Raw genomic sequence first — 24,262 nt, 5'->3', positions numbered from 1 at the left:
GAATTTAAAGGAAGCGCTTAAACCACTGGACTAAAGATCACTCGTCCAATCAAAAGATCCATAGTCAAGTGTTCAACCACTCAACCTATACACCTCTATATAAATGACCAAGATATACCTTAATAATCAGTGTACAATGGGAAGTGTGGAATAGAGAAGGAGAAAGATGGAACATGAACAAGGACAAAGTGAGTAAAATGAGGGAGAGATATAACATGGAGGATGAGAAAACACCAGAAAACAAAGAGACAGGGGCAAACAAAAATCTTTTAAAAAGGAACAAGGAATGATGAATGTAGGAAAAACAAAAACTACATTATTCAACAATATATATATTTCTTCTTCATGATCACTATCTTGAGAAAAGTGTAAAAATGGATAACTTTCACATTATTTTTTTTGTGTAAGATATATATTATCTTCAATTTACAAGTACCTGATCCTCTAGCAAGATCAATACCCTAGTTCACATTTTTTTTAAATCTTCATACTGAACACCATTCAACACAAGTTATAAATAATTTTCACTCAGATTTACAATGTTATTACAAAATATAGGTCATCTCTCCTTAAAAAAAAAACCCATCATGACTTAAAGAAGTCCATACTTTCTCATTCTTAGAAAAGAAAAATCATTTTTTTGATTTACAACTTTCTCAAACAGGGAAGGGGGAAGCAACGTCCAGCATTCTTCTGAGAAGCTTCTTCACTCTCTATCCCTGTCTTACAGATTCCTCCCATCATGCAACAGGTTCCTCTAGGTCTGAGAGACGGGTGTCACGTCACTTCTTGTGTAGCAAAATCCTCACCCTGAAAGTAAAACAATGGAGAGTAAGGGTAAAATAACTCTTATACTGTATACTATAACTCTTTGTCGGCTAAATGGTTGACCAAAGGAGCATGTTCCAAACATACGGGCCAATGATGAACGTCCGTCCTTCCTGAGGGAAACATAATAGCACAGACTACAAGACACCCGTTCCATGTAGTGCAGAGTTCAGTGTGCTGAACGCAATACCCCCTATGAGCCACTTTTAGAAGTCTTATATAATAATGTAAAGCAACATGTAATTATCCACCATGAGAATATTACATTTCTTCCATGCAATCTGCCATACTAATTACCATTTTCCATTTACACATTTTGAAAGCACCTACTTGTCTATAAATAGCAAATACAGAAAAAACAAATTGAATAGGGGTTTAAATGTCTCTGATTACCAGGTAATACATGTATTATTATAACACAAAAAAAACAATAAAAACAATAAAAACCACATCTTTGGCTATTACATGTACTTCAAGTTTTTTCGAAAAAATCTTCGTTTCTTTTTTTGTATCACAAGATTCAAGTATCTTTTTCTTTTCTTTTCTTTTTTGTATGTGGAATTTCCACCTTCTAGAATATAGAAGAAGAATAGAATAGAAGGAATAAAAAGTTTTATTTTTAAAGGTGAGACAGAAGTGAGGTACACTGTAGCAGAGCTGGCAACCTTTGGAAGTACAAATTAGTACTCAGCAGCTCCAAAATTAGTATTTTACCATCAAAATTAGTATTTTTCAACTGGCCTTCCTTTCACCTATTAAAAACCTATTGATGTCGTAACGCAGCGCAAATGCATACCATAAAGACCCTATTTTTGCAGTAATTAGTTGTTTTAAAACATATTCAATTGTACATGTTCATCTATATACCTTGTTTTAACTGCAAACTTGGTTCTTTTTAGTTCCAAGCTCTTGCTTCAGCCACAAAATCACCTTGAAGATTCACACACAAGTGACTATAAGCCACTCCATATAAAATGATGCACTGAATTCACAATATGGCTCTTGTAAAAATCTGCAATAATGTAGTACAGCAGAGTTGCCAACCTCTTGACACAAAAAAAACAGACTGAGTATCCTAAAAAAATCAGATTTTGGAGAGAAAAATCAGATTTTCACGAAAACTTGACACTACCAATGGCCGGTTGGCCCCGGGCCAGTAAAATTTCAGAAAAATGTGATACTGGTACGTACGGTCAAGTAAAATGTTTGCCCTTTCATTAAAATTTTAAAAGAAAACTGTAAAGCAAAGTTTTTGTTGGGGCTGCGAGGATTTACTTGTTCATGTTTTAATGCGATTCCGTGGTTTTTATGGATATTAAAAATATATATATATATAATTTTTTGTTGTTGAAAAATCGTATTTCAAGAGTTGATATTGTATTATCGTATTCCACTTTTATTATCGTACTAAATACAATTAAATCGTACTGGTTGGCACCTCTGCTGTAGAAGTGAGGCAGGGAATATAGTCCGTCTTTTACATCACCAAGGCACTTATTATCTAGTCTATACTTTCAATAAGTATCGGAGGGGGCTTTATCCAATTGTGTGGCCTTTTTCTCTCTCTCTTTGTCCATTTTGTATTCCCTGACTTGTCCTCATTGTGTTTGTGGTGGTGGGGGCTTCAGCTCTAGTAGGGAGCTACTCTCCCCCCCCCCCCCCCTCTTCTTCCCTTCTCCCCTATCTCTCTCTCTCTTTCTCTCTCTCTCTCTCTCTCTCTCTCTCTCTCTCTCTCTCTCTCTCTCTCTCTCTCTCTCTCGTACTCCCTCCCTCCCTTGCCTTTCCCCATATCATTTTCCCAAACAGACAATTTGTTGAATAAACTTGGTGGTTGTGTAGGTATTTATCATAATAATAGTAGGATGTCTGTAACAAAAATATTTCAGTCTTTACACAATTTAAATTTTTCACATTCAAATTTGATTGATTGTAATCCAAACAAATACATGTAAGATCATTCTCAAAGTTTTCACAACATTTGATAACAAATTTCAAAATAATAGTGTAACAGATAAGTTAGTGCAAAAGGCTAGGCTACTTTTCTCAAGTGGTGTCAAGAAATGGAAAGCTCACCTGCTCTATTTTGGCATCCAACATCTTGAAGAAATCAGACTGGCTTTTCGAAACATTCCTGAAGAAAAAAAAAAAGAGCACAATTTTGTTAGAATACTTTCTCTTCTAGCTGCATGAATATCCATAACGATATAAATATATTAATATTTTTTTCCCTGAGAGAAAAGGCACTTTTGTGGGAATTAATGATACGTTGGTGTAAAACAAAATGGGAAAAATGTCCACCATCCTGTTTCTCTTTATTTTTCTGCTTTTACACAGATCAACTTGTTACAAGGGGTTGGAAATAATGATAATAATAATGGTGGCTTCTTCTATAGCGCACATGTCTGTCAGGTTGTGACGCTCCTGGCGCTGCCCCAATTATTACCCTGGCTTTAGCAAGGCAGCTGCTGCAGCGCTCTAGCATTTCAAGAAATTAATTCCTGCCAGGTACCCATTTACATCACCTGGGTTGAGTGTGGCAAATGTAGATCAATGTCTTGCTAAAGGACATTAGTGCCGCGACGGGACTCGAACCGCGGACCTTAAGATCGACAGTTCGTCAACGTATCCACTCGACCACGACACCTCTAAAAATGCCTCATAACTGATTATGCCTAAATCTAACGCTACATTGTACATGCATGTAGGTAAAGGCCAAGTCCACTCCAAAAATAATTTGCTTTTAATAGATGCAGAAAAACAAGAGGAACAGAGCCAAAAAAAATGGAGTAAAATCGGATAACTAATAAAGAAGTTATGAATTTTTTCTAAAGTATGAAAAACTATGGAACTTAGAAAATCACTACACAAATTGCCAATTTGGTTATCAGTTTGTGACGTCATTGCCTCACTATTCATCAATTACTTTATATATTTTTGTTCCATTAATTTCCCTTTTTATATCCCCAAAACTTGATTTCCCCGTGCCTTTTACCAGGTTATATGATTTGTATCATATTGCGTGCATGACATTTCACAAAATCTTTTATGAACTTTGAAGAATTGATACTATTTTCTGAATATTGTATATTCATATTCATTGATTTTTATATAAACAGTTTATCAAAATTCAAATTTTTCATGATTTGACTGAAATAAATTACTCTATAGTGCATCCACTATCAATATAACTTGGAAAATAAGATTTTTTGAGGGGGGAATTGGAAATGTTATTATCAATATAAAACAATTAGTGGATAGTGAGGCAATGACATTACAGATTCATGAGTGATTTTCCAATTTGTTTATGTCATTACAAATTCATAACTTTCTTATTAGTTATCTGATTTTGCTCAAACTTTTTTTGATTTGTTTGTCAGATTTTTCTTATTCTCAGTATTGAAAGTAAGTTATTTTTGGTGTGGACTTGCCCTTTAATAATGTTTGGTCGTACTTCACATGTAGGTTCGTGTACTGTGTACTCAAAGCCTTCAGTGACTACATAAAACTTGTTAGGGCCTTTAATGCCTGTAAACACATGCCCCTATTGAAGTCCTAAGGGTATCCTTTGAGTACATGTATGTTTCACACCTTAAATTTTATCTGCTGCAATTCAATATAACGATTCCATTCAAACAATGCCAGGAATTGTAGTACCGGGTATATGCACACCAAACACAGAAGTTTCCAATGTTTATCCTTTGCTTATTGCAAGTAGGTTCCTGCATATAATGCAGTACATGTGTAGCTACAGAACAGATAAGATCAATTTCTTAGAATTAAAAATGGAATATTTCCACCAATCAATGGGTTACATTGCACAGCAGTCAATCAGTCATGTTATCATTTTATAACAAAACATGCCAAAAAGTTTGATTTTATTAGTTGTTATTTTTTTATTTATTTTTTATTTGAGGCATGTACATCATGTACATGTACATTGATCAATGGATATCCCCCAAAAAACACAAATCTAACCCCATGGATGTCCAAATACTACGACACATATTTTCTCTCAGAGGGAAACTACATATAAATTGACCACTACAAATGTAGAAGGGTAGTCTGTAAAAGAAAAGGTTGCCACAATTACAGTTTTAGCTGTACTTTGCAATGGTGAGTATGTGACAGTTGACTTCTTTCTTTTTTTAGGGAGGGGGGGGGGGGGGGGTAGGGGACACCTTGACTTGTAAAACATTAAAATAAACCCTAAGATCATCAACAAAATTGTTCAAATCATCATTTGAGAGTCAGGAGTTCATTATTTATCTCTTTTTTTAAGGATATATTTTTAAAGCTAAAGACCAGTTATGGTCATGCAATTGCATAGTGAAAAAAACGTTGTGAAATCGATCAGAAAAGGTTGATCATCTAGCATAGATGTACTGCAAGGTTCTGGAATCATCAAAATTATAAGAAATTTGGCCAAGTCTTCATTAAGTTAGAAGCACTGTACCCTCAACTCTGGAACAATTTACCTCAATGTAAACAAGCAGATTCAACAGACAAATTCAAATCCATGTTAAAAACCTACTTTTTTGTTAAATAGCCTTTTTCATTTGCATATGCAGCCCCCTCGATTGTCCACTATCTATTATGTATAACTTAATATTTGGCTGTAATTCCTTCTATTTCTATTTTTCTTAAGCGCTTAGAGACATATTTTGTGATAAGCGCTATACAAATGTTGTTAATTTTTAATTATTATTAAAGATGTATATGAGACTACACACACGTGCGCGACACGTGCATTTGTATCTCTCAACAGTATATAGATATACTAATTTACCAAATATATCAATTAGTAGGCGGTTTCCCATCAAAATTTTTATCGTCATCATGTAATATTCAAAACACATTCTTTCACATGATCGGTAATAAGAGCTTCCATTTCATTTTTTGAAATTGGGGCGTTTCCAATACTGGTCTTTACCTTTAAAACCCTTCTAGCTATCGACAGATGATATCCAATTTGCAAAACAATACACCAAAGAAACCCCATTAATTTCTCATCATATTTGCAATCAATCAGTTGTTTTTAAAGAGTATGAAGCCATTCAACATTCAGTCATTCATTGTCTTGCATCACTCATCCCACTCATAAAGAAATCTAGATCGGGTCGAAAACCTCTCATCTTTGCCTCTAATCCTCTGGTTGCCATGGGCAACAACTGCAATCAACTTTTGAAAAATAGATCCACTTCCTATGCTAATGACATTTATTAGGTCAATGGCTCAATGCTCAATTTCCATGGAGTTCTATTTTAGTGTTAGCGCCTTGTCTATACACTTGTACAATAAATAGTAAATCTACAATAAATCATGTGGTGTGGTATCAATGTCCAGAAGAGAGGCAGATTAATGGAGCTTATTAACGTACATAAAGCTTACAGTGATATGTTTGTATCTATTAGTGAGTTGTGCATACATTTGTAAAAGAAATTGTGCATCTGCTATAAATCATATGGTATAGAGGTCATAAATTGGAGTGACATCAATTTCCATATGCCGAAAGGCAGATTAATTTGAATTTAAAAAAGACTACTCATGAATTAAAATATCATCTAGTTAATGCTAGAAGGTCATTCACTTGAGATATTACATAAACATGTATATATATGCCCTTCTGTCTTACAACCCATAATTTATTATGCTCCACAATCATGTAGCATAACTACATTGTTTATAATAAAAGCACTTTTATCAGTTACCTGGGACTCAAAAAGAATGCTTTCCACAATGCATTCATTGATGTTAACTCAATCTCATTTAATGTTTTAACTTAAACTTGAAGTTTGATTTGATTGTGTGTGGAATATGGAAGATACTAAATTGAAACTGAAAATCTGATAACAAAGCTCAAACAGAACATATTCCCTGTTCAGAGAACTGAGCAGTTCCTCTAAGTTTCCTTGCAAACAAACCTTCTCCAAGAAAAGACAGATTGCTTTAATTTCCTCTCATCCATTTGTGGACATAAATTCTCTCTTTCCTCATTGTTTTCTACATGTACATTTGTATCTTACTTATTAAAAGCAAACATGTAACATAATCCCAGCAATGTGTGCATACAGAAAGGCAGCAGGTTTAACATGTAGTGTAACAAGACCTAGCAACAGTAAACATTGCATGCACAGCAGTTGTTTGTATGGTGTTGATGAACTCTTGAGGTAGTATTGGGTCACTTGAAGATAAAGTGCTTTATAGCATGGGCAGTACAGTGTAGGTCCATGTTTATAGCAAGGATGCAATTCTCGTGAATGAGTAAATCATGAATTCAAAATATAGATAAATGTTAACTCTGTTTAGCAAAGTGTACATGAATTTGTGTGAAGTATAAAATAATAATAGCTGCAAAAGGGGAAGAATTTATATCATATTAATCTGAGTAAATGCCCTTCAGGATCTCAAAAAAATATGTGGAATATGAAGCCTTGCCACACACACGACCAAAAATATTTTAAAAAGACAAATAAACGTCCATGTTGCTGAACATGTACAAAAGCAGGTATCGGTAAATATTAAATTGATAATACTGTGTAAGAGTGTAATCGGTACTTACTTATTGTTATTGCATATGGGGCCCGATAACGGCATATCTTTGTGTTTCTTCATACTTGAATAGTCAACCTGTAATTTAAAAAATATATTTGGTATAAAAATATATAGCTGTATACATTTAATAAACAAAATTATTGTGTATTTCCATCATTTCTACTTTTTGTCTGTATTGTACAGATTGCATGAACATATATACATTGATTTTTTTCCTCTCTTTCTCTCTCTCTCTCTTCTCTTTTCTGTCTCTCTCTTTTTTCTCTCTCTCTCTCTTTTTCTGTCTGTCTGTCTCTCTCTCTCTCTCTCTTTTATCTCTCTCTCTCTTTCGCTCTTTCTCTCTTTTCTCTCTCTTTTTTGTTACCTCTCTCACATTCTATCTCTCTCTCTTTCCCTTTCTCTCTCTCTCTCTCTCTATATGATACTCACTAGACTTGTTCCTTGATTATGTTCCTGCTTATCCTCTCCATTTCCTAGACCATTGACAAATTTCCCTGTATCTCTTCTCTCTAGATTTATCTTGTTTGGCAGCTCAGAATTATTTCCATTACCTGCAAAACAAAACAAATATGAAAGAAAAAAAAAAACGTCATCACTCCAAGAACTATTAGCTCATTCCCCATAGTTGGATAGGTCTAAACCGGGTACCCGCCTGAAGCATACATACATGTACATGTAGCAGGCAGTAGGATATATGGCTACACCTTTTTCTGGGCGCTTTGAGTCTGAATTCATAAAAACACAAAAATGGACACAATTTGAATTTGTATTGCACTGAGATGTTTAGGTCGAATTATTCCTCGATATAGTTGAAATGTAATAACATGTCATCACATTTTTGTTAATTGTACAAAAATATTACTTATCGACCTGAAAAAATGAAGAAGAAAGCTCATAATCTTCCCTACTGTGCAAAATTGACGAATGATTGAAATACTAATCGAGCTACTGTAGGTAGAAGAGACAGTACTTTGATTTTGTCGAGACAACAAAATAGAAATGAAATAAATGACATGTTACTGGCAGCCTGCCATCAGCGTGCCATAGCCCTTGAATTATTTCCATTTATATTCTGTTTCGGCGATATCATAGTGGGTTAGTGATAAAGATTATTTTACTGTACATACTTCAAGACAAAATAGCCCATATTTCAAACAAGCAACAAAAGGTGCTAAGTTTGACAAAAAAATATAAACGAGTTTTCAAATAGGCAGAGTTCCACCATTTTTTTTAAAACAAGCAACAACAACAAAAGTTAAGAACCTCTAGCAAAAACATTGAATCTGAGGTCAAGTACAAACCAATGGCATGTGTATTTCATATTGAACCTACCTTTTGAGTGCAAAGACTTGCCGTTTTCTTTGACCCTGAGTTCCGTGGTCGACGATGTCGAGGGTATCCTATCCAGTGGAGGATTTTTCCCTGCCGAACATCCCATGGTGACAGTCTCAACCACTTCAAATTTTTATCACAAAAAGTGTTTTCAGGTTCCCAAAATATAAGACACAATATTGGGTTCATGCAAATGAAGATAACCTTTCAGAGTTGTTAAGTTGCATCTGTTTACTCCATTTTTAGTTTCCTTTTGCCACCACACGAGAAGAAGGAACGCCTCCATATCACATGATCATTCTGGATGCACATCTCCATGTCACATGATCATTCTAGATGCACATCTCTCGGCGTCTCTCTCTTCCTTGGTCTATCCACATCGATTTTTCATGATCATGGTACTTCAAAGAAGACACCTGGAAGTGAGAAAGCTGTTCGTCAAACGGGAAATCGCTTAGAAAAAATGTTCACTTTCTGGTAACCACAACACCATAAATAATTCCAATGTAGCGTTGATGTTTCACAATCTCGGTAATTCAAATGAATCGTCTGGAAGCACAAAAGCTCTGCGATAGATCAAAAATCTTGAGGAGAAATTTATTCTCCTTCTGGCTACGACGATACCATTAATAATGCAAACGTGGTTGTTCTGTTGACGTCTGAAAAGCAACCTGCTCTACTCGACTCTCATCAATTCAATAATTGAAGTTGATTTCTTTCTTATAGCAGACTTGGCAAACATCAACCATGCACACATCTACGGTGTAGGATGAAAAATCTAATCATTCCAATGGGGGTCGTCTACCATGATTAAGCCAAGGATACATGAAAATGATGACCAATAATTGTATGGGAATAGAAAGAAAGGTTATTTTGTAATATCTTCTACGATATTCCTTATTAGATTAAAGATGATTAAAATGAGTTTAATTTAATAAGCAATTGCTGTCTTTGAAATTACCCTTGACTTTTGTCTTTTCACAGAGAAATGGATGAAATTATCTGTTCTATTTCTTTTTAGAGAATGCCTCAGCCCAAACAATTCAGCCTTGAAAGGTTTCTCCCAGTTCATAGTCACATTTCAAAACTCCAATTCCCCTGAATACAATTTGTTGCAGAACAATGTTGGTCTTCACAGCATCAAATTCAACATCATCATTGGCAACTTGCAATGTGAATTCCTGAGAAAGTGTTCTCCAATCCGTCACTGAAATGCCTTTTTCAGTTTTAAGGCTGTGTGATCTACTTCTCCAACGAGTAACTCATCTTTACATGGAAGCTATGCTGCATTTACATCGCCCTCAATTTTTCCATTTAATAAGCGATTTAGCAAGCGAAGGATTCCATTCAAGATGATCTTCGAAGCCGTCGGGGGAATCCCCATCCTCCAATTAAAAGCGTGGTAGCATCTGCAAAACAAAGAAAAAAAGAAAGTTCTTTTATTTGTATGACACATGTTCCTGCAACAATAGCTACAGTACATGTACATGTTATTTCCTATTCAACCTTGGATGGACCACTGTACCAAACCCAAACTCTTAAAGGGATCCTGTAACTATGAATTGTCTCAGATTCTGAAACAAAATCCTGGATTTTATAGCTCATGCTGCAATAATAATTACAAACCTTCAGGTCAGTCAGAAACCCCATGACTTTTACAAGCCGATCGCCTGTCTGATCATCTTATCTTCTTTAGTCATCATCTCCCCCCCCCCCCCCCCCCCCGGGCCTTTGTCACTTACTTGTTTGTCTCTTTATATTCCTTTGCATTTTATACTGTACATTATTTTGTCTTTGCATGTTTTTTTTAACTGGAATCTGGAAAAATAAATTAAATTTAAATTAAATTAAATAATAACCAAATCTGAGATACATATTGATAACATTTAACATTGCCTGTACAGAGCCAGAAGGCTGTACAGGAATTTAAACACTCAAAAACTCAGAAACACAGAGTTACTGCCCTTCTGGCTTTCAACAGATCATACATGGAGATTTACATGTCAGTAGAAGCCAATACAAAATATGAATGCCTGAAACAACAAACAGAAGATAGCTCAATGAGTTAAAAATCAGAATACAATTATTTGGGAGAAAAATTAGGTCTGTCAATAAAAGACTAAATAGAGTGCAAACTCCACAGTCACCTACATGTAAAATGTGCCTTGATTGACACATGTTACAAACAAAGTGATGTTCATGGCAGGGGGAAAAATACTTCAAAAATTTTGAGGGCTATTTTTCAAGCTTGCTTGCATGAAAATAACACTCTTTAATTTGTTTTGCATTGAACTCTATGCAAATTTTGGGGAGCTCTTTTATAACTTTCAGGGGCTCTTTTGGGCATTTCAGGGGCTAATTCGCCCCGAGCCCCCATGAATTTTTTACCCTGGTTCATGGGTTTCAATCATTAGCATGTAAGGAGTTAAATTCCTGATTCGGCCGATCGATAAACTGATATATACCTATAGGTCCCCTTCAATGATAAAGCCAGAATTTAAAAGCCTTCACCTTCCAAAACTGCAATTACTGGAGAGGCATATTCCAGAGAAAACTTCCGCCGACGTATAAAGGCCAATCGATAAACTGACATGACCACATCTCTGATGAACACGTTCCTACAGTAGCAGCCAATATACTCAGGTGCAAGAACAGTGAGCTGCCAGCATTAAGGCTGTTACACCCATTGGAGTGACAGCCTTATTGCAGGCAATGGATGCTGGCTATTCATAATTGTAAAGGTGTTTGAACACTTTGCTTTGTAATCTAGCAAAAACACTCGCGCCTGTGCTTGCGATATTTGCTGAATGATTTTTGCAAATACAATTATGCTTTATGAAATATGAAGCAAGTACATCATGATGCAATAATGTGTAGGTATGTTTGTACACACATGCACAGCAGTCATTTATGATAATCTGCTTCCTAAGAAAACTTCTAACAATTGTTTTGAGTAAAATAACAATACTGTCTATTTGGTTAGGTTTTCTTACCTATCTGTAATATCTAGGCCTACATGAAAATAATGTAGTGGTCTGCTCAAAACAGAACTAAGTTGCCCCCCAAAACAAAGTTTTTAGTTTGTTTTGTTTGTGTACCTAAATATTGATTCAAGCATTCTAAATATGCATGTACCAGTGTTTTTGTCCAGTTCTGTTGTACTATTAGAACTTTATCAACAAAATCTTTACACAGGAATCAGCATATTCCTCTGTTAAATGCAGTCGCCTGAATTGCAACTTATAGTTTGAGCCTCCGGATCGCAAACAAAAGCACACAAGTTTTGGCTTTGGCAACTATGTACATAGTTACAATTCCAAATTGTAAAATCACACAATTATTTGGTTAAAAGAATATGACAAAAATTGTTTATGCAGTCATCATCAATCTATATTTATGAAAGACAGCTGACCAGTATGGCCTACCGGAAGGTGTAATTCCCTTGGTTTATGACCAGCGTCAACGTGACGATATCAAACACAATGGCCCAACTGAAGGTGTGATACCAATGGTTACGGCCAACACTACAGAGTCAAAGCCCAACTGAAGACCAGTGCAATATCATTTGTCATGATCAGCCCTGCACAAGCTAGTACGCAGGGGATGCTAATGACACCCTCACAGATCGATAGAGCATAAAAAGAAACTTGTATTAAAGCGAGCTGCTTAGTGAGTCACATGGATAAAACCTAGCAACCATTCTCTTTAAAGTCAACATTTCCTTCCAATGGTGGATAGGGAACCAATTTGTGATCCCGTTAAATGTTGAAACAACTGATTGATTGTAAAGATTAACACCTTACATACCACTCAAATTTTACCCCACAAAAATGTAGTCTATTCATAAATTGTCTTTTTTCATTTTTTTAGGCAGAAACATTAGAACATGTAAACCACACAAGAAAGACAAAGAGATTTCTTTAAGAGAAGGGGGTCTTTGCTAATATATTTGTTTAATTGTTGAAACAACTGATTGTTTGGAAAGATTAACACCTTACTAGCACTCAAATTTTACACTGCAAATGTGTAGTTTTGTCAGTCTTTTTCATTTGTTACGCAGAAACAGTAGAACCTGTGTATAAAGACCACCCAAGAGAAACAAAGAGACATCTCGTAAAGAGAAGGGGGTCTTTTTGCTAATATATTCGGTTAATTGTTGAAACAACTGATTGTTTGTAAAGATTAAGACCTGGTATAGCTCTCAAATTTTACACAGCAAAAATGTAGTTCAGTCACAGTCTTTTCATTTGTTAAGCAGAAGCAGTAGAATCTATCTGTGTATAAAGACCACCCAGGAGAAACAAAGAGATATCTTTAAGAGAATGTGGTCTTTACTAATATATTTAGTTTATTGTTGAAACAAATCGTCCTTGTTTTCACGAAGTGACGGTAGCGAGGAAAATCGTAACGCAAAGTGAATGCAATTTTTTTTCACTACCGTCACTTCGTGAAAACAGCGACGAAATGATTGCTTGTAGAGATTTAACACCTCTCATCAGCGCTTGAATCTGCACCACCTACGAAGATACATACAGTACAACTAAAACTTTATTCATTGCTTGATTAAAAAAGTGTGAAATCAAATTTCATGTTTTCTAATTCTGCATCATTTTCATTTTCATTTTTAACATTGAAGATGAAATTCACTACCCTTTTTACATGTTATCAAAGCTCACCTTTTTTTTAACATTATTTCAGCTAAATTATGATATTTAAAAACTCTCACTCAGGCACATACCAAATAAAGATCAAAGATTTTTTTATTTTGTAAAGATATAGGCCTACCGTTACGGTAGTATAAAGACCATCCTCAGGGATATATAGGGGGGAAGCCATCTTTATGAGAAGGCAGTCTTGGGGACCAATTTAAAATCAGGTAAAAGACCCTTTCCGATGAATTTACAACTTTATATCAATGGAATACAAAATATTTTCCCTATCAGTATTGCCCATTTACAAATTATAACCTCAATTTCCTCACCCTCCAAATTACGGGTTAACAGGGGTAAAATTTGCTGCAGGTACAGTGACGATATAACATGTGAAACTGATCAGCTCAGCTTTATAGCTGAGGCAATGAGCTGTGCTTAATTAATGTCAAGTCATTGTGAATATATGCGTACTCCACAAAAGATGACACCAAGTCCATAGCTAGTTTTTTGGTTGACAACTTCCATTTTTTCAAAGCTTTTAATTTCAAGTTTTCAGAGAGCTGTTACTCTCTGACTGACATTAAAATAGCACATAATTGATATTAATGTAATCTGTAAGCTTTCCATTGATGGGCAGGTCCAAGCTATTTGGATTGTGACGTACGGGACATTCAGAGACTTTAAACAAGAAATAACAATGGATGAAATTATTTATATGGCAAACTTTTGGTATGAGTCTGTGGCTATTATGGGCTAGTTCATTTGTGGAAAGTTTTAGTTCTGACCAATTCATAAATTAATTTTTAATGTAATTAATGTGCTGCGTGACGTACGGGACCAGAGAATTTCTGACTTTTTCAAAAATAAGTTCGTCGTAAAAATTCTCTGAATTTATTAAGTTATGAGATTTATGGTAATGATATCTTTATTCATTATGGAATCAAGCATTAATCACAACTATAACCATATTTTTCTGACCTTCCGTTGTTATGTAATATACCAAAACATAAATGTGTGTATGTGACGTACGGGACACGTGACGTACGGGACAACTTTTCCCTATGGGAAAATGCATTGAAATGAAGAATTTTCGTCAAAATTTGTTAAATATGAACAATTTTAACTTAAATCAGTGACAATTAGAGTGTTTTAGAACCCAATTAGATCCTCTGACCATCACTCAATATCCTCTGTGTTAATTTATGAGGTAAATCAATACAAATATTACTTTAATAAAGAAAACAAATTAAATTACATTCATACACACACACTATATCACCATTTTTATTCCATTTACCCATCTATCATGTGCAGTCATGCTTCTTTTCTCATTTCTTTCATCCATTCCATTCAACAGTGCTACCATTCCATTCAACAGTGCTACATGTACATGTAAATGTTTTAAAATAATAATTAATGAAGAAGATGAACTTGAACCTGAAAAATTTCATTAAAACTTGTTCGAAACACGGGGGCACACTCGGCACATCATATTTTGTGAACAAAGATACAGTACATTACAAATATGAAATCTTTTCTTCATAGCTTGTTTGAATTACTTGATAGTAATATCATAGAATTTTGAAGGAATTCAAAGATAACGCTGAACATATTGTCTTATTTTAATCTTTTTATCACAGATTAGAACATGTACATGTATATGTTGCTGTCATATATTCAAGAATTGTAATGTATCGGTACAGTAATGTACATGTTTGTGAAAGATGGATACAAAAATATAAATCTTGAATGTATTTTGTATTGATTAAAGACATCTTATTAACACCACCAGATATAATAATTTAAAACCCTAAAGGTTTGTGTGACCTTTTCCACAATTCAAAAGATTAAAGCGTAATTCAACAAAAATGCATGGATGTAAAAGTGATGAAAATCCTAAGTGGGTGAGAGTGAGAGAGGCTGTCCTTCCTTAAAAGTTATGATTTAGTTTTTAGGAGATCAAAATTCCTGAGCTGGCTCCATAACATGTACATGTACTATCATGATTTACATATTTAGCATCCTGCCAATGTTGGGGACATCAACTGGCAAAATACCAAAGTTGATAATACCAGGGGTCTGGCTTGAAGACTAATTACATCAATAAATATTCATAATTGAATGACACATGCCTTTAAGACTAAAACAATAACAACAACAACAGTACGAGTAAATTCCTAGAAGGGACCCAGTTGGAATGTTCATATATCCCTGTATACAACAAGTTTCCTAACATATATATATTCTCCTTTTGGTCATTTCCTTTTTTCACATCTTGCATTGGTTTTATATGGGGTTGTCCCGTACGTCACACACTTGTCCCGTACGTCACATTTCTTAATTTGATTATGTAATCAACACAGAATTTTCGTAATTTTTGTTAAACCTATTTTTTGTTAGGTATTCATCTAAATTAGAACTTCCTAGAATATCTTTAAAAAAAAAAATTATTTTCATAATTAAAATTAAACAAATTAATGTCAAATTGTGACGTACGGGACATCACACTTTGGAACCTACCTCATTTGCATAATTAATTAATTTTGAAAGTTTTTATATTTTTTTCCTATTTTCTAGTATGATGGTCTACATGTCCTGAAATATTTAATTTTGAAAAAATAATTCAAATGAGATACAAAAATAAAAATGTAATGTCCCGTACGTCACGCTAATTAACACAAATCAAAGTTCGTGACCTTTGCATTCTTCGTATTTTGATGATTTTTTTTTTTTTTTTATCAGATTCATAAAATTCATAGTTTCAGCTTTAAAATGATGTATAGTTTGTTAAATATACATAAAGATGAAATTTGACCCCCAGAGGGGACAATAGCTTGGACCTGCCCTGATATATACATTATGTAATACATCTACCTTCATTTTTCATTTCCGACAGGGTCTAACACTATAGCTCTCATTGAATCTGCAAAACAAAGCAAATTACAAATGTAGTTCACAGAAAATCCAAACATTTGTGTACTGGAGTACTTGATTTTCATGCAAAGTATAATACAAAAAATGGACAATTCAAAAACTGTTCCATCCATTTTAATCATCATCATCTCTCCATACCTGTTGTAAGCTAATGAAACCTGTATCACCTGTATGGCATTCTGATGAGGAAGGAGACAGAGTTATTCATCAAACCCTTTCTGAAAAAGTTTATCCGGTACTCTTGGCAACATCAAAGTCAAAACAGTGCTGATAGCAACACAGCAGTAAAGCAGGTGAAACAAACAGAGCTTAGCCTTGCTGGCAAGGCTACGTAATAATTCAAAGGTGTATAGAAATTGAACCTGGGTCTACGTCCAAAAATAGTAGGAAAGGCCAGGGAGGTAGGTATTGTGTCCTAGGTCAAGTGCACTATCAAAGATTCTTGAATCTTTGATGGAGTTATCAGAGAGACAAGATGTTGGGCTTTAAGGACGGTTTATTTAAAAGTTTTTATGACGAGAAAAAGGTTTTATGATGAGAAATAGATTTTATGATACTAAAGATGCTTTTGTATTCTTTGAGTTTGATCTTGGTAGTTACAAATTATACATTGTATAGACAGTGGAATAGGATAATCATCATTTTTTTCAACTATCTAAATAAATTGAGCCTGACCCTCCTTCCATAATTAACAGCCATGGACTTGTACATGTATATGTATGAGAGAAGTGCACTATTAAAGATCCTTGATTAAAATGATAAGCAAATTATTCACCAAGCAATGCTAAAAAGGACATCTCTCAGAAATATACACACCTACATTACATGTGTTGTATGAACGTTTATTGAACAATAATCCTGTGATCTTTGACATATTTCCGTAAATTTCTGTAAATGTTAACTATAAATGACAGTTTAAAATGGGAAATTATAAAGGATGATGAGAGACAAAAAACTACAATGAAAATAGCTGACATTTAGTTATAAATACAAGATTAGGTCTACGTTAATCCATGTAGTAGTAGGTCCCTAGTTAATCCCACAAAAACTGGCTGGACATCTTCACCTGAAGACCCTAGTGTGTTCAATCTTCCATGCAGGCTTTAGAGATGCACCACATTAACAACTAAACAGCATGAATATATAACCGTGTTTATTACTGGTAAGCTTCATTGAGCGCAATGAGCGGAGAAAAGCAAGCGTAACGATAATAGAGGGTAGGATCTAGCACCAGCTAATCATCTGGAAGGACTACTTATCGTGTCTGCAAGGATCTTGTAGAGCGTGTCCATATAGTTTACTTTTTACATCCCAACTCAATCAGTTTTATCTTAATCATGTTTCCTTCTCCATAGTTACGGTGAAAGATCCCACACCAAGTTTCTCAGGACAGGAATGATCACATATTTTCCTCCAAATTGGCAAAAATAGTATTTTTCTTTTATTTTTACATTGTTCTAATAAAATGCAATATCCCTGAATACAATATTGAATATACTACAGTATATGGGTAGGAATGTTGTCAAAAAGCTAATAAATTGCTACTTTTGATGTACAATTACAAAACTCTGATTTTTCAATGTGTTGCCAATAAAAGAATTTAAAAAATTCATATCAAACACAGGATTTTCATGAAAAAAAAATTGATTTAGTATGTGCAGAAATGTTGCCATTTCTATACTCATGCATGTGGAATAGGGCTCTGAATCAAAAGTTATTAAACCAAACCACAACCTGTGAAATGATGATTAGGAAAGTGTTAACATCTCCACAAAGCTAGGCAGTGTAATTTAGAAAACCTTATCCTGTCAGCGTGTTACAGCACACAAAAATATATGAAAGTAGTGAACAATTTAGACTGGGAGTACCCCAAAAGATCTCTATTAGACTGAAATAGAGCACTGGAAAAAAGATAATATCCCTGAGAGAATTATCACTTTTACATACTGTACAGAGCAAAATCCAAAAGGAGCTCCCATGAAGAGTTAAGGATTTTTTACAAGTTGGTATGGTAATTAGAACAAAGATTTAAAAATACACAAAAGTAGTACGGTAAGCAATTTAGATCTGGACAGCCCCCAAAGATACAATATCACAGCCATAATTATGTGTCAACTTTTATAATTATGTTGGTCATACTTAGTTTTTGTTATAACATATGTATTATACCATGCGTTATGTAATAGTTGTTTTAACATTGCTATGTATTTCATGTGTACACTGTGGGATTTAGGGGGTCTGGAGAGAAGAGACTAGAGAAAATTAACCTTGCAGCTTGCAAACGCTTCACCAAAACAACAGATCAATATATCTCTGTGGAGTCAATGCCATCTCTTTATGACTGCAGCATTCTTCTACTCCTTCAAACATCAATAGATCGGCAAAATCTAATTACAGGTCAATCATTTTGATAATACACTGTACATCATTTTCAAATATTTTCAAATTGATACATGCATTTACCAAGAGAAAAGCTTTTATATAATTCACCTGTATCAATTTTATCTCAAAGGTTAGAATGCAAATATATTAATTGTTGCTAGGTACAGAGATGCCAACCCTATAGGATGGCTGTCAGTAACATTTACCATATTTGTCCGTAACAAATGGGGGTCTTTCCGGAACGCAAGACACCACAGCATGATTTTCGCGCAAAACGTACACAAACACCCAATCACTCTTACTACATTTCGAACCTACCATTTTTAAGTAAAAAATAAAGATGTGCATAAAAACGTTTTTAAAAATCTGTTTCCAGTCAAAGGATCTCCTCCTCGGGTACTCGCTGTTTTGAGTGAATCCATGATCATATTCAGGAAGAAAACACCTCATTCAAGCGTCGAATGGCAAATTCGAATCCACAGTCAAATCGCAGAACTCGTATCCTACACACGCAAACGTACACTCACCAGTACCACAGACACACCAGCCCAGGCCGCTAGGCCCGGCGTTCGTGAACAACAACACACCGTACACCGCACTTGCAATGCGCCCGCTGACTCACCGGAGTCTTCGCTACTATATTTTGAATGGGTATTGCGGGCACCGTGCGCACGATCATCTACCACCATGCTCCCCGGAAAAAACACACGACAGCACGTAGCATACTAGTATAGTAGGGACTTTTAGATTTGCACGTCGACAGCTTGGACTGCGACGTGTGACGTCATTTTAAGGCACTGCGCATGCGTCACGTCGTCTCAGTCGGCGATCGATAATGCGTCAACCTTGATTTTCCTAAATCTAGTACGGTCCTACTAGTATGCCGCGTGCGCGCGTGCACGCTTACACTATGAACATGACGGACAAAGAAAGAGGACAAAATATACAGTTCCTCAGGTAGATAAAGGAACATCCCTTCCCTGCTATTATGTAAAAATGTGTAGGTGTCACATGCATATTCACCTGTTCTACACATTTTTACATGATAGTGAAGCAGTGAAGGGATGTTCTTTTGTCTACCACAGCAATATTATTGTTGAGGAAAATGAGGAACTGTATGTTTTCCCCTCTTTCTTTGTCCGTCATCTTCACAGTGTTACAAATTCCGCATGCATGTATCGTCGAGTGAAATCTAAAAGATTTCTAATTGTAGTCAACATGGGCAGTTGAGAACGTTGACACGGAGGATCAGTCGGCGTTCGTCGTGTTCTCGTCCACTCAATCTAAAAGTCCCTATTATCAAAACAGTAATAGCGGCGGCCGTGTTGTTTCTGAATTAAACAAGATGGCGGCGGACGGACAATGTGCGCAAAAGTGCCTATCCAGTGTAGTCAAATTCAGTGAACTTATGACTAAATGCGTGCGACATGCAGCGTTGTGTACAGAGGCTATGTGATAAGGCGGCATTTGCTATAATGTACTTTTATTAATCATTTCCCCGTAACCTTTTGATTGTTTACCGTAACGCCGTAACAAGAGCATTAAAACCGTAACAAATACGACAAAACCATAACGGTTGGCATCTCTGTAGGTAGGACAAACAGCTTACAGCTGGTACAGTGAAGTAATACTTAGTCAGAGCAGGCAACAAACCACATTGTAAACAATATATTATTGTTACTTTGTTACTTTGTAGCTCCATCTTACAGACCTGAAGGCTGAAACACGGTTAAACCTCAGCAAACACTGAGAAAAGGAACAACCTATGTATTAATGAGTGCATCCATTCATTCATATGCCATGGACACAGCAAAGTCCACTATTTACATGGATGTTTACAGATCATCTTCTCTATAAAATGCACATCATGAAATGAACTGTGTGACAGTAATTGGGAAAGGTTCATTTATGTGAGAAAGGTTCATTGGCATTGATGTGTAAGTACTGTGACGTTTGGGAATTATATCAAAATGAAAAGAAATTGACTCAACGTTGCTGATAATCATATGGACTGCACACAGAAATAGTAATATTGGACTATGTACACACACACACACACACACACACAAGAGTTTAGTCCACACTTTTGATCATACGTGTACATGTATTTCAAACATAAGGGCATCCTTCTGAAGAGCGACTCTTGTCAGCAAACATTTCTTCTATATTCTTCCAGACTGACATACAAAGATTGAGAAAGCTCAAATATTGTATTTCATCTATACCAAAACCAAACCTTTGCCAAGACCAGTTATGGTCATGCGATTGCATTGTGAAAGAAACGTTGTGGAATCGATCAGAAAAGGTTGATCATCTAGCATATAAGTATTGTGTGTACTGGAAGGTTCTGGAATCATCAAAATGATAAGAAATTTGAGTCTTGGTAAAGTTACAAGCACTGTACACAGAAAGATGTACATGCGTTATATCTTTATCAATTAGTAGGCGGTTTCTCAAAAAATTTGTATTAGTCAAAACATGATTGGTAATAAGAGCTTCCATTTCATTTTTTGAGAGGGGGGGGGGGTGTTTCCAAAACTGGTCTTTACCTTTAATCTCTATTTACTTGAGTTATGTGTCGTTAATCATGGGGTTTTTTGCATGGAAAAAGAACAATGTATGCTTGAACTTGAAATCAGCTTTTGGGTCATTCCATGTCAAATCACCCAAAAAATCTGAAAATCTTAACCCGACCATTTTTTATTTTGATGAAACTTAGTGTACTTGTTGAGTGTGATCTCACAGCACCAAATCCCAAATTTTAGGTCAATTGGGTGAGAGGTTTGGGAGATACAGCCCACCAAATTTTGAGATTTTTTCAAAAATGGGGGTGGCGGGCCTTCCTTTGAACCCTTGTATCTCGGGACCTAATGGGTCAATCTTCACAAAATTTGTATTGTTGGAAAGGGTATTCAAGAAGGATTCCAAATCTGCCGCTATTTTGAAAATTTGTACATGTTGGGGTACTTTGACCTCTTGACCTAAGATTTGACCTTCAAATTGACCTTGTGGATCACGTGACCTTGACAACATTTTTCATGAAATGTAATCTCTGACATGTTCACTTAAACATATAAAAGTTTCAGAGATATAATATTTTTTGTTTAGGAGCAATAAGGATTGAAAGTATCCATACTTAGAGATATTTACAATAAACCCTAGACTCTATAGTCTATACAATACATGCAATATGCACAGTACAACATACATCTTCTAGGCATATCCATTCTAAACGATTATGGTTATTTTATGGTTGCAAAATATGCAAATAAGAACATTGATCATTTAGACATCAAATCATTTTTTGTATAATTTGCCAACATTTTTTTTTTTTTTTTTTTTTTTTGGGGGGGGGGGGGGGGGGGGGTAAGTTGCTAAATGTGACTGGACTAGGCCTACTGCCTTACTGGATTAGAAAATTGTGATCGAGTCAATACTCAATTATTCCGACCAGCACAATGCACTGCAGCTTCCAACACCATAACCAAAGTCAAAGGCATGCCATTATTCACAATCGCTCGTCATGTCATAATGTAATGTATCGTTCGTAGCCTTGAATTGAATAATCAATTAATAGTCTATCTACCATTCTACCGTCACATTCACATGTCTACAAACTAGATCTAGAGTCTAGTCAACAATACCGGTACTAGTCTAGTAGTAAACTAGTACAAATTGTTCAATTACCAGATTACCGGCAATGAGCTAAGTAATGTCGTAGGCCTACCTTCTATGAACAGTATGATGAAATTCCTTGGCACCAAACACAAGTATTGTGAAGAGTCAACTATTAACTCATTCTTCTTCCAGTTAAGTGCCGCTTCATGGTGATGAAGATAATCGCGTAATGTGGAATTGAACTAGGTCTAGTAGACCCTAGACCAAAAGCTTCAGTCTCTATACATGCTACATATCGTCGGTTGTTCCACTGAGACTACGTCTGGCTCCACTAGATCGACCTCCGGATATACTAGTGTAACTTTACATCTATGGGGAATATCGACAAATGTCAGTTTTATTAAAGAATGACCCATACCAGACGGTTATTTCTGTCTAGGTCTAGTATAGAATCTCTCTATCTCGAGCTCTGTGGTATACTTACAGGTGTATTTTGTATACACGCCTGCTCTATACTGCATTGTGTAGAGATCGTGATGCACTCATGCGTTCAAATGTATGGGAAGTGACGTTAGGTTGCCAAGACGTATACTGTACACATCGAAATCCAAGTAAGATTGGGGATAGGAGGTCATAAGAGGGCGCCAATGTGAAAAGAAAGCACTGCTACCATTGAGCAAATTTTGCAATTTCTTGAATATTACAAAATCAACCTTTTATGAATAGCTCAGCTGTATAATGTAGGTATTTCATATTTACGGAGTACCCTTGTAGGCCTACGTCGCAAAATTTAAAACTAATATCACAGATGATTGAGAAAATTCCATGAATGAATATAATTCTCATATAAAAGAATCGTTGGATTTTCCTTTGACATATTGTCTGGTTTCCATCTGCTGTATTTTAAAACCCTTTTTTTCGGAAACTTGTAACTGTAATCGGTTGACATTACGCATCAAGCATTACATGAGGAAGGAAAACTTTCGAATAATATTTCCATTTTTACTTTATTTAATTTGATAGTAGATTGAATGATGTAATTTATAAACGTGGTTCGTTGTAAAGATTCTTGCATTGAAAGGTGTAATTTCGTGTTCTAATTAAATCTTCAGTGATTCCGGTAATCCTGTTTATGATTATGGCAAACGTACGCAATTAAACTATTTCTGTAAATTTGGGGGCGCGGGAAAATTATAGTATTTCAGTTGATAGGCAAATAAGAGAAGATTATTCATATCCAGAGAAACTTTTAAAATGGAATTGTGTTTTCTTTCATATTATGTCTTTGTTTAACAAAGGAGGTATCTCCTTGCTTCAACTATAGATATTTTTAATCATGTTTTCCTTACGCCCAGTCCTATACGATGCGATGTTTTTTGTAAATTATTCATGGGCTGATTCCGAAACAAGTTTTGTTTTACGTACTTTAATTTGTTTTGAACCTGAAAGCTCAAAAACTCGTCATGCATTCACTATTTAAAAATACGATTTAAATAGATATTGGCTAGGATTTGTGCTTTTAAATTGTGAATTGTTGGCCTGATATTCAATTTGTGATAAACTAATAATGACCGATAGGAATCCGTTCAAATCTCAGTCCTGGACAAAACATTCCGCTTTCCGTATGGTGTACCTTTATTCATTATCAGTTTTCTGTATTTCTCATTGAATCATTTTTCTCATCTCTCTCTCTCTCTCTCTACATATATATCTTTCTCTCTCTCCTCTTCCCTATCTCTCCCTCTCTCTCTTCTCTATTTCTCTCTTCTCTCTCTTTCATCTTCTCTCTTTCTATCTCCTCTTTTTCTCATCTTCTCTATCTCTCTTTCTCTCTCTCTCTCTCTCTCTCTCTCTCTCTCTCTTTCTTTCTATCCTTCCTATTCTCTCCTCCGCCTTTCTTCTCGATTCTGCTCAGCAAGCTTTCTCCCCTTTTCTCTCTGAATTATCTCTTTATCTATCTCTCA

At 35.3% G+C, this 24,262-nt stretch overlaps 1 protein-coding gene across 2 annotated transcripts; it reads right to left on the bottom strand.

Annotated features, from left to right (window-relative positions):
* Nucleotides 1–484: 484 nt before the first annotated feature.
* Nucleotides 485–22,825, bottom strand: LOC105443296. 2 transcript variants are annotated; one of them, XM_011676317.2, is made up of 6 exons: nucleotides 22,783–22,825; nucleotides 8,713–10,121; nucleotides 7,810–7,931; nucleotides 7,388–7,455; nucleotides 2,902–2,959; nucleotides 485–810 (listed from the first exon to the last, which is right to left on the bottom strand). In XM_011676317.2, the coding sequence occupies exons 2-6, from the start codon at nucleotides 8,816–8,818 to the stop codon at nucleotides 778–780; spliced, it is 387 nt and encodes a 128-aa protein (XP_011674619.1). In that variant the 5' UTR covers nucleotides 8,819–10,121; nucleotides 22,783–22,825; the 3' UTR covers nucleotides 485–777. The 2 variants fall into 2 exon arrangements, with proteins under 2 accessions (XP_011674619.1, XP_011674613.1); XM_011676311.2 differs by lacking the exon at nucleotides 22,783–22,825 and adding an exon at nucleotides 22,408–22,776.
* Nucleotides 22,826–24,262: the final 1,437 nt, after the last annotated feature.

This window comes from Strongylocentrotus purpuratus, unplaced genomic scaffold, assembly GCF_000002235.5.
Source record: "Strongylocentrotus purpuratus isolate Spur 01 unplaced genomic scaffold, Spur_5.0 spur5_scaffold_4, whole genome shotgun sequence".
In the NCBI taxonomy this organism is placed as follows: domain Eukaryota; kingdom Metazoa; phylum Echinodermata; class Echinoidea; order Camarodonta; family Strongylocentrotidae; genus Strongylocentrotus; species Strongylocentrotus purpuratus.
The sequence above is the reverse complement of the archived record's forward strand: the minus strand, read 5'-3'. Positions and strand labels throughout refer to the sequence as shown.

What these genes read in the sequence shown, in the direction of transcription:
- LOC105443296 (XM_011676317.2), bottom strand. Translation starts at nt 8,818, where the DNA reads ATGGGATGTTCGGCAGGGAAAAATCCTCCACTGGATAGGATACCCTCG. An exon ending in ATAATCAAGGAACAAGTCTA is followed by an intron (nt 7,456 to 7,809) that starts GTGAGTATCATA and finishes TTTAAATTACAG; the next exon opens with GTTGACTATTCAAGTATGAA. An exon ending in CCCATATGCAATAACAATAA is followed by an intron (nt 2,960 to 7,387) that starts GTAAGTACCGAT and finishes TTTTTTCTTCAG; the next exon opens with GAATGTTTCGAAAAGCCAGT.